At 39.2% G+C, this 12,019-nt stretch overlaps 1 protein-coding gene across 1 annotated transcript; it reads left to right on the plus strand.

Moving 5' to 3' along the window:
• Positions 1-469: 469 nt before the first annotated feature.
• LOC118799715 (potassium channel subfamily K member 15-like) lies at positions 470-5,053 on the plus strand. Its single transcript, XM_036559717.1, has 2 exons — positions 470-761; positions 3,974-5,053. Exons 1-2 carry the CDS (start codon positions 479-481, stop codon positions 4,903-4,905), a joined length of 1,215 nt encoding a protein of 404 aa, XP_036415610.1. The 5' UTR covers positions 470-478; the 3' UTR covers positions 4,906-5,053.
• The last annotated feature ends 6,966 nt before the right edge of the window (positions 5,054-12,019 follow it).

The following is a 12,019-nucleotide window of genomic DNA, read 5'->3' on the forward strand; positions in this document are numbered from 1 at the left end:
CATGTCCACAACTTAGTAAGGCATGATCTCGTTTCCATGCTTTAATAAGTCCTGGCCACGCATTAGGATCTCGTTCCCACGTGTTAATAAGGCGTGGCCACGCATTCTTTTTGTTCATATGGGACGTCACCAGTAAGGCTCCGTAGTAGGGTTCCTGCCTGGGTCAGCAGTTGTTTCTGAGTGTGCAGTGGGAAAACGCCCTCAGAATCTATATCTGAGAATGGTCTCTCAAACAGAAACGTCATGATCGGAAGGATCAGTATTACAGTATCGATCCGCCCAGCAGCTGCCGAGCATGGCTCTGAGAAAAACAGTGAAGTTCGTTCCTGAGAAGAAAAGCAGAACCAGGAACTTAGCGGCTCATGAACGAAGCCAGCGAGCTGCTTCATCTCGCTAAAGGAGCTTAACAGCCGCTCATGTGCCATAAAAAGCGGGTAGGTGCTGGGAGAAGCTGCCCTCACGTGTCCGTCGCGGGAGGATGAAGGCGCCGAGTGTCCGCGCGCTCGTCCTCGTGCTCTGCGTGCTCGTGTACCTGCTGGCAGGAGCCGCCGTGTTCGAGGCGCTCGAGGCGGAGAGCGAGAGATCCGGGAGGCGCGAGCTGGAGCGGAGAACCGCCGAGATGAAGGAGAAGTACGGCTTCACGGACGCGGAGTATTACAGACTCGAGAAGCTGCTGCTCATGGCCAAACCTCACCGAGCCGGCCGCCAGTGGACATTCGCTGGGTCATTTTACTTCGCCGTCACCGTCATCACTACCATAGGTGAGCGTTTTGTTTAGTTCCTGCAGTTTTTCAGTTTCTCCATCTCTCATACTTTACAGTTAAAAGGGAAACTCCACAGATTTTCCAAAATTTCTGCGTAATTTATAGTTTGTTATGAAGTGCTTCGTTCTAGAGAAACTTACTGAGACAGAATTGTTCACAGCGGTGGTGAATGGAACCAGACGTCTGAGGAATTTAATGCTTTTAAAAGCTCCTTCACAGTAAGTTAGTACATGAAGTAGTTATGAGTACACTGTCTGAGACATTGTTTTAGGGTAGTTTTGTTTTAAAGTTTTGGTCTGAAATGTATTTTAATCAGTTTATTTTAATCCATTCGTGGTGGAAGGATACATGAAGGTTGTTATAAAGGCAAAATAGTGCCCATACAAACTTTTTATTTTAGATTTAACCTTATTTTACCATCATCAGCATTACATATAGAAACTCAGAAGATGTGTAGGTTCACTGGTGGTTTTGGATAGTAAATAAAATGGCTATATTTGTGTTGTAGACATTAGAACTTCTGGTTCCTGTCACCACCACTGTAAAGAAACCTGAGTCGGTTAAGTTTCACCACTAATGAACTATTTCACAGCAAACCTGTGGAAGCATATCAGCATCAAAATTAAAGTGAAAATGTAATATATGAAATGGCCATGTATTTGTATGTTTGCCTTTAGATTTCATGCTCAATGTTGAGCTCAAAATGAAAATTCAGATTCAATTTTAATTTGGTAATTTGGCCATTTGGTAAACCAGTATTGACATTTCATTTACACATATAGGTGGATGCTATATGAGTAGCTTTATTTAAATTAAAATGTATTTCCAGGAATTTATTTATGCTTAATGTGATTATGCAATAATTGTGTCAAATTGCTAATTAAAATATAACTAATCTTATATGCATTTTCACTCTCTAGTGCTGCATTTAAATTGCATTATCAAAGAGAATACCAAGCTACAAATAGGGCAGAATTCAAGTGTAAATGGGAAACAGTGCTTCTGCTCTTTGCACTTACATGTTCTCACCTGCTGCACTCATTCAGTGTCAAAATGCCTTTCTCAGACTTCCCAACCAATATTAGTATATTAGAATTTTCATTTTGAGCTCAACATTGCATATGTGAGTGGGAAATTTAAATGCAGACATACAAATACATTACCATTTTACATATTACATATTCACTTTAATTTTGATACTGATATGCTTCCATATGAACCAATCTGAATGACTGCACTGAGTTATGCAAAAAGTAAAAAAAATCATACTTTAAACCATCTGCAGCTGTTCCAATTCTGACATTCTCCTCATTCAGGGACCATAATGAACTTTACAATCAGTTTTCTTCCTGTCTAATAAAGCACATGTAAACGTCAAGCACTTCTTGCCCTCTTCTTGAGAACATTGTTGGGTGCAAAGCACTTTTTTGACACTAGATGTCGCTGTTTCATAAACTAGCTCATGTAGATTTTAGGTTGGGTTTGACCGGAATGCCAAGGTCTGTCCTTTTCATTTGGTATTCAATTCAATTAAAAATACACACAAACACACACACACACACACACACACACACACACACACACAAACACACACACACACACACATTTTCCAAACCTCTTATCCTTCTGGGTCGTGGTGGAGGGGGGAGGGTGCTGGAGCCTATCCCAGCAGTGACTGGGTGGAAAAAAAAATAAAAATAAGATTAAAATAAAAATGAAATACACAGTTAGTGCTTATGGCTAGGGATAGTACTTGGGGACTACTGAAGAAAGTTAGATCCTATAGGTAATAATTACACAATGTAATGATAAGCATGTTTTCAGGGCAAGATTTTTAGTATTTTATGTGTTATGTGTTTTTTTAACAAAAAATGTTACAAAAATAATTGATATATTTGATACATCAGATGTTTTGTTTGGACTGATATTTCAAGTTAATATTTGATGACATATTTATTCTACTCTGGAATATCATAATGTTTAGGTGACAGTGGGCTGAGCCTAAGCATCTTCTTTGATGGCTCTGGTGCCATTCCTTCTAACAGAAACTTCTAAAAATGCCACAAAAATTGCAACACCTAGTATTTATAGTTGACTTCAAAAAAGTATTTATAGTTGACTTCAAAAAACCTAGTCGTCTGAGCTTGGGTGCATGTATAGCATAGGCCCCTCCCCCTCCCCGCCCACTTTGCTCTGATAGGATGCATCCACATGTTTACAGTCCTGTTTACATCCTCAATAATCTGCAGATCAACGTGTTTACGTGCACTTGAGTAATCAGATAATGTGAAAACTCCGGGTCTACATGAGTCCAATTTCTGCTTTGTAACCGGCCAATAAACTCACAGAAGAAGACGTGACGTAAACGTAATGTAAAATTCAAACTTCATTTTTTTTTCCAAAAACTTTGCGCCACTGTACCTGAAAATATGAACATATCTAGAAGATCAAGAAAATTTAAATCCTTCATTTCATCAATCATGTATTTGGTTTCAGCATCACTCCAAATGTGTTTTGCTGCCATCTCACGAGCGCTATTTTAAACACTACTTGCTTATTTCTGGTACTGCAGTCTGTTTTCACACATGCTGTTTACATGACCATTTGAATAATTAGACAACTGCAGAAATCCCATTATGATTTGTTATGCTAGTCAGTGTGTTTACGTGCACTTAATAATCCAATCATAATAGGATTTCTACAGTGATTTGATTATTCAAATGGTCATGTAAACAGCAAACTCCAATTTCTTAAATCAGAAAATTTATTCTAATAATGTAGAAATGTAGAATCAGAAGCAACCAAACACTCATGCGCTACATTCAGCATTCAAGCCTCAAGCTACAAAAAGTGGATGCGTCTTTTTGGCCAAAACACTAGCCTACACCTTAATTTATAGGTATGAATTGCAATTTAAATAGTAGTCACAATGTTGGTCAGAAAAAAAATATAATTTGATATTTTCCCCAAATCACTCAGCCCTATCAGAGACCCTCGGAAGAAACAGAGGAATGTATGAGTGATTGTTTTACATTTTGATTCACAGTTTTGAACATTTTTCAGGACTTTCCATTGAAATTGTTACTACTTTAGTAAAATGACCAATGGGACTTCAACTAAAACAAGTTAGTTTAATTAAATACATTGCATTTCTGTTGTAATGTTGAATGCATGCTTGTAACGCTTTGTGCTTTTGCATGTTACGACAGGTTATGGCCATTCATCACCTCGAACGGATGCTGGTAAAGTCTTCTGCATGTTCTATGCTGTGCTGGGCATTCCTCTAACGCTTGTCATGTTCCAGAGCATTGGAGAGCGCATGAACACATTTGTACGCTACCTGATGCACAGAAGCGTCAGGTGCATAGGTCTGGCCAGGACGGGTGTGTCCATGGGAAACATGGTTTCTGTTGGCTTTCTGTTCTGCTTGAGTACACTTTGTATAGGGGCTGCCGCCTTTTCTCATTTTGAGGGCTGGAGCTTCTTCCATGCCTGCTACTACTGCTTCATCACCCTCACCACTATTGGGTTTGGAGACTTTGTTGCTTTGCAGAAGAAGGAAGACCTGGAGAAGAAGTTTCCATACGTGGCCTTCACCTTCACGTACATCCTTGTTGGGTTGAGTGTGATCGGGGCATTCCTTAATCTTGTGGTGTTGCGGTTCCTCACTGTAAGTTCAGAGGGAGAAGACGGGAATGAGAGAATGACCCAAGAGGAGCCTCACAGAAGATCCTGTATGGCGTCCACCGTGTCTACAGTAGAGAATGGACACAGCAGCCACAGCACCTTCTCTCTGCCCATGGCTGGAGGCAACAGCTGTACCAACCTCATCTCTTCTACATGTGGGGAAAGTATGGGCCCCAAGAGGAGAAGCAGTTCTCTTTCACATCCTGGACTTTGCTCGTGCTGTTTTTGTCCCTGGATTTCGTGTGGACTGGATGCCTGTGATGGCTTCAGTCTTACAATGTCAGAATCAGTAGACCGTGGATGCCATTCAAACCCAGTCTTCTACAACTCTGTCTCCTACAGGGTGGATGGGGCGTCATACTGTGGGTCTGGAGGCAGCTCCGCTTTGGGTTCTCCTAATGGACTTCTGATTCCAGACAGGAATAGATCCTTTATGAGGAGGAGATCTGTATAAACAAGTGAAGGAGCTTTTGGCTGGGTTTGTTGGAATGTACAGCAGTAAATTGACACTGTTTTAACAAAACCTTATATATGTGAAGTGGAAATCTTTGAAACGTATACAAAGTGTTTTAGTGCAAAATGTAGAAAACCATAAAGACTCGGATTTCTTTATAATAGTGGTGATAGGACCCAGACGTTGCATGTCTGAAATGCAAATGTTGCCATTTTATTTAACCTTCAGCCTTCACATGTCATCTGAGTTTAAATTTCTTGGGGTTCTGTTTTGCCTTACAACGACCTACATGTGCCTTGCAGCCCTGCAAATATATTTTAAAAATGTTTTAGGCCAAAGATTTTTTCAAAACCTTTCTAAAACTAGCCTGGAAAAGGATGGCATTCCCACTCCAGGTAAGGGGAAAGGACCTGCCCCAGGTGGAGGAGTTTAAGTATCTGGAGGTCTTGTTCATGAGTGATGGGAAGAGGGATCGTGAGATCGGCCTATATCGACTATGATACCAACTTAGAGATATTATATGGATATAATTAAGGTACAAGGTTTTTTTTATGATGGCAAAGAAATGAATTTGATAAAGACTCAAATGGCAAAATGGCTAGTGAGCTGGCTAAACTAAGCTTTTAAGCTAACTGTTTAGTATGCTTTTTCTTATTTTTGACTCATGTACCATACATATAAATACTATGTAATGTCTCAAAGACTAATTGTGTACAGCATTGTGCAAAAGTCAGAGACTACCCTTCATTTAATTTAATAAATCAAAATAACCATTATGTTATTCATTTTTCAGCATAAGAAAAAAGCAGAAAACATATTTTAACAGAACGCATTACAGAGAAGCTTCAACAACTAAATATTATATCATTTCTTTCAGTATTTAATGTGTCCTCTCTGCATTTATTACAGCTTCTGTTTTATTTCAGCAGACTTGCTTTCAGTTTTTCAAAGAAATCTGCAGGGATATGTTTCCACACCTCCAAAGTTCAGATTTAGAAAGTTTCTTCTTTTTACAATCCACGTAATCACATTCATTGATGTTGAGGTCTGGACTCTGGGGTGTTCAGTCCATGGAGTGCAGCAGCTTCTTTGTCTGATTTCCAAATTTCCTTTTTCTGTCTATTTCTGAAGGCTTTTTGCACATCCTTTCAGACCCACAGCATTGAGTTGTCTTCTCACATTGATTGATTTTGTCCTGTTGCTTAAAGATGAAAGCTTTAAGTGCTGTTTATGACAGTGACAGTTTTGGTGGTCTCCCCAATTATGTAATATCACCCAGAAACGTAAAAAAAAAACCTTTGCACCTTACTTAGTCAAAATTGTAATAAAACCCAATAATGTAGTAACTTACCTAGCAATGTAATATAATGTCTTAACTGAAATTATAATAGTATTTTTTAATATCTTATTACATTATTTATATTTATACATTATATATACACACATCCACACACAGGATATATATATTTGTATATGTATATATATATATATATATATATATATATACACACATTTTTTCAAAGTGGATGATGTAATACTTTTAAGAGCAGTTGTCAAAGTTCTCCTACAATGCTTTAGAGCATTTGGTCAGTATGGATTGCTGCAGTAACTAATCCAAACTGTCTCTTTTTATATGATAAGCCTACTCAGAAATGGCCTAGTGAGTAGCTGAATTACCACACCCGTTGATATATTATGACTTAAAGCTGCTTCTTACTCCATTATGGAATGTCTATATAACATTTTGGAATCCTGCTAAACCTTCTCAGCTATGAGCAATGCTAAGTTCTGAAACATTCTGCCAATGTGTCATCACTGTGATGTGAATTATGATTGGCCCTGGAGGCTCTCAGAGACCCTTTAATTTGTTTATAGCGCAGTCCCTGAATGACTCTCTTAATCTGAAGTGGTGTGTATCAGCCTGCCAGGAGTGTCGGATATTTTAGATTAAGTGGGGGGTGAATGTGAGCTTGATGGCAATCTTCCGTATTTGAGTCTTGCATGGTGCATTTAATAAAGAAGAGCATTTGCACAAAGTAGTGCTTCTTAGTTCCAGTGCTGCTCCTGTGCTCTACACATTTTCCTTGATCTAGCTCTACAAATTGAGCTCAGTAGAGGTTCAGCACTTAGCTGATAAGTTTAACAGGGTTTTCACACATCCTGGAAGACCTGGAAATTACTGCCGAGTTTTCCAGCATGAAATCCTGGAAAAGTGAGATGTTGGGCTACTGAAAATGCATATATTAGCATATTTTTAGCTGCTAATGCCCAGTGTCCATTCATACCTCTTGTAGTTTGTAATGCTACAGTGTCACATGTGGACAGATGCAAGCACTTAGTTGTGTGCAAAAGTTTTAGCACCCCGGTCAAATAATATGTTTTGTTGATTTTCTAAGTGAATATAAGTGAACACATCCTCTACATAGAACACACATCTGCACATGTTAATGCACAAGTTATGGCATATTTTATATTTTAGTTTTTTTTCCAATATGTTAAACTTAACATATTAGGGTTCTCCTTTAGCAGCTGCAGCCAGTCAGCAGCCTGTCCATGTTGTCACCCTCACACACACACATATACAAACACATACACAAACAGACACAAACACAATATCAGCAGGCCATGTAGGAGGAGAACAGAGTGAAGGGACACAGCAGCTCCACACTTTTATTCCCCGCAGGTTCACCCCAACACCACATGTGTAATATAAATGTGTGGGGGGTGTACTGTGTGAAGTCACTGAAAATGTGTTATTTTATATGTTCTTCACTGAAATGAGCAAAGGCCAAGGAATCTGAGGTTGAAATAATAATAAAACGCATCATTTTTTTTTTTTTTGGTAAACATTGGAAATGGGTCCCACAGACCCAAAAACCACACAAGCGTTAATTATTTAAAGGGATTTGCAGCTTAGTTTCCATAAGGGCAGGAGAGTGAATGATATATTTTGAAACTTTAACAATGTTAACACACTAAATCAAATTCTTCTGTTTATGGGAGAAAGACGAAGTGTTTGTTTGATGATGGGCTCTATAAGATAACCTTTTATGAGCAACAGCTGTTGTGTATGTAAGTCACAAAAAAGAAAGGGGGGCCCTATTGAATCATGTATGATAAAACGTGAAAAAAACATAAACTGCACAAAGCACCCTTGTACAGTTTACCACTAAAAAACATTGGAATGATAATGAAGATTTTTTTTATTAATGATGAATTGGAAATTAGCCGCTCTGTTTTTCTCCCACTGTCCAAAGACATGCAGTCAGGCCAATTGGACATGCTAAAATGCCGCTAGGTGTGAGTGCCCTGCCCTGCAATGGACTAGCAACCTGTCCAGGGTGTATCCTGCCTTCCCCCCGATGAACACTGGAATAGGCTCCAGCACCTAAAGGATAAGTGGCTCAGAAGATGGATGGATGGTTAGAAATTAGCCTGACACAAACAGTCAGTTAAGTGTGCATTTTGTGCTCTCTTTGTACCTGCAAACTGATACTGTACAGAAACCATCTAAAACACTCTCTTGTTGTTTGTTTTGTCAAAAAAAAGTAGCACTTGCACTCAGACTCTTGGATTATGAAAAGTGAAGCAATACACTGTCATGTGCAAAAATCAGAGACCACCCTTTCATTTATTTAAATTCCAGGCAAAAGTGCCATTAAGTACAAGTTATTCATGTCCAGCATCAGTATGTTTATATAAATAAGAACTAGCAGAAAATTTCACAGAAGCCTCAGCAACTAAATATAATTTCAAATTTTTCAGTATTTAATGTGTCCGGCCTTTACCTTCGTTTCAGGAGACTTGCTTTCAGTCTTCCAAATCTGCAGGGATATTCTTCCACATCTCCAAAGTTCAGTCTTAGAAGTTGTTCACCTGTTTTTTTCTCAATCAAAGGAAGCAAAAACATGTTCAATGACGTCGAGGTCTTGAATATTTACAGTTTCAGTGTTTTAGTTTAATGTTCTTCTTTGTCTGTTTTCTTTTCTCAGCAAGGACTTCTTGGCAGGTACACATCCTTTCAGACTCAAAGCATTGAGTTGTCTTCTCACAGTGGAAGGATGGACAGAAACACCTGTGGATTTTTTCAGATCTGAAGCGAGAGTGGAGCTCGATTTTTGTTAGAAGTCCCATTTTCTCTGTATTTTTCATCATTATTTTTTAACTCCAGATATGAAAATGCTTGTTTTTTTTCACGTATTTTCCTTTGATGTTGTCCTTCCTTTTGCAAGTGGATTACTTCATATCTAATCTGTATCCTGCTCTTGGCACTCTTTCAAGCAGCTTCATGAGGAACCTCCTTTATACTTAAGAAAGATTGTTCTCAAAGGGTTCTTTAGCAATTGAATTGTTCTATTTACATATAAATAAATATATAGAAACGGTTCTTTGCATGGTGAATTGGTTCTTCAGACTGATGGAGAAAGTGTTGTGCATGGTTCTATATAGCACCAAAAAGGGTTCTGCTTTGTTACAACCTTGACATAGTAACAATAGAAGAACCCTTTTGGTTCTATATAGAACCATTTTCAAAAAGGCTCTGTATAGGACCAAACACAATCTCCATCAATCTGAAGAATGATTTCACCATGCAGAGATGCATTTAAGCATTAAATAGTTCTATATAGACCTCATGGTTCCCAATAGACCCATTCCCTATACTAAAGAGCCCAAGAAAAGCCATCCTTTTTAAGAGTGTAGAATTCATGATTTTAAATAAAACCATTGTCTTTACTAAAGAACCCTTAAAGAACCATTTCCAGTGTGTGGAAAGCTTTTCCAGCAGTCTTGAAGAAGTTTCTTATACTGAATATGCTATGTATGCTGTAAAAGCACTTGTTGGCAACCTCAACCACTTGGTGAAGGAGTTCAAATATTTTGGAAATAAATCTGGCATCAGGTTATATTTGTACTTTGGAGCATATTTCCAGCATTTAAGAGCAAGACTTCAGATAAAAATATCTTAATAATTATAGAAAACACATTTTGTTAGATGTGTCCAAACGTTTGACCACTAGTTTATGTTTGCATGTGTCTATATTATATGTGCCACTTTAAACATCAAACAGATATTTAACAACATATTTCATACCCTGGTCATTAATAAAGGAATGCATTTGTTGTAGTAGCACGTTGTGAACATCAGATGGCAATGGTGTTCTTTCTCTAAAATCACTTCTCAAATCACAGCCTCCAATGTTCTAACGCCAAACCCCATTAAGTGTGGCTGGTGTAGTGAGAAAGCAGGGCAGGCTGGTGGCAGGTCAGGCTGGAGCCATGAAATGTAATTTAGTTCAGATCAGACACATCTTTGACCATCACCGATCGTTAATGCTTGCACATTGCAGAAATATCGGTATCATTATGTTACAGTGTCCCAAGGTAATAAGCTGGTTTGTCAGTATTTCACCGACTCTTGCTTCCAATTGCTTGTCTGTGCTGTCCAGATAACTCACGGTAATACAGTAGGCCTCAACCTTCGAGTAGAACTGCAGATAGTGTAGTAGCACTGACCGATGAGCCAAAACATAATGACCACTCACAGATGACTTGAATAACGTTGATTGTCTTGTACCAGTAGTGCATGTCAAGGTCTGGGATATATTAGACCAGGGGTGCACAACTCCGGTCCTGGAAGGCTTGTGTCCAGCACAGTTTGGTGATCTCACAGCTCATACACACCTGATTCAACTCCACTGTTAATTGCCAGGTTTAGTGAGTGTGTTTGAGTAGGGTGACCACACGTCCAAAGCTCATCGATGTGCGAGGGCAGCAAAGCCTGTCCCATTTAAACCAACAGAATGGCTACTGTAGCATAAGTCACAGAAATTTTTAATGATGATTATGGGAGGAATGTTTCACATCACACAGTGAATTGCATCCTGCTGCGCATGGGGCTGTGTAGCTGCAGACCCCCTGTCCACTGTTCAAAGACTCAGTGGGCACGCAAGTGTCGGAACTGGACCTTGGAGCAATGGAAGAAAGTTGCCTGGTCCAAAGAGTCCCATTTTCTTTTACATCACGTGGACACTGATTACCTGGGAAAGTGATGGCACCAGGATGCACTGTGAGAAGAAGACAAGCCGGTGAAGAAAGCATGATGTTCTGCTGGGAATCACTGGGTCCGGGCATTCATGGGGATGTCAGTTTGACACATGCTGCTGACCTAAACATGGTAGGTAAAGATGTACAGTACTTTAGTACTTTTCAATGGCAGTGGCCTTTTTCTCCAGGATAATTTGCTCTGTTACACTGCACACATTGTTCAGGAATAGTTTGTGGATCATGATGAAGAGTTACATGCTCTAGTCTCCGAATTATCAAGACCTCAATTCGATTGAGCATCTGTGGGATGTGCTGAAACAACAAGTCCGATCTGCAGTGCCTCCATCTTGCAGCTTGCAGGATCTGCTGCTAACATATTGGTGCCAGATACCACAGGGCACCATCAGAGGTCTTGTAGAGTCCATGCCTTTGTTGGTTGGAGTCGTTTTGGTAGTAGGCGGAAGACCAACAGCATATTAGGTCATAATGTTTTGGGTCATCAGTGTAAAATATCAATAGAGTATATTTGACTAAATTCTGTTAACTGAAAGCACAGTGCTGCTTGAATATTCAACACCATCAGTATGAATGCACTAGTCTGAAAATGCAGTGAATGAGTATTGCTCCTGAATATGACCCAGAGCTGATGACTCTTTCATGGAATCATTTAGGAACATATTCACTGCTGTAATGACATCTAATTCCAACATCTAATTCAGACTGAAATCTTATCAATTCCCATCCACTGGAATGCTTTTCACAGGGTAAGTACTGTACTATAAATGGATTTCTCCTCATAGCATTATGTTACACTCTGGCCTTAAGTACCTTTGGGCACACGTAAATAATTGATTGCTCATTGGAACTCATGGAGATGTGAAATCTTCACAGGCTGCCCATGCGATAAAGAGCACTCATTGTGCTCGAGCTTTTGCAGCTAAGAAGAATAATGCAGGTTCAGATTGAGTGCAACACAGTTATTTATCGAGGGAAAAAGTTTGAGCTTATTAATTTTATATTAGGCAGAATGCTGCAATGTGGAATAGCGTCTAAATAAACACCAAATAAA

Source organism: Colossoma macropomum, unplaced genomic scaffold, assembly GCF_904425465.1.
Source record: "Colossoma macropomum unplaced genomic scaffold, Colossoma_macropomum, whole genome shotgun sequence".
Lineage (NCBI taxonomy): Eukaryota > Metazoa > Chordata > Actinopteri > Characiformes > Serrasalmidae > Colossoma > Colossoma macropomum.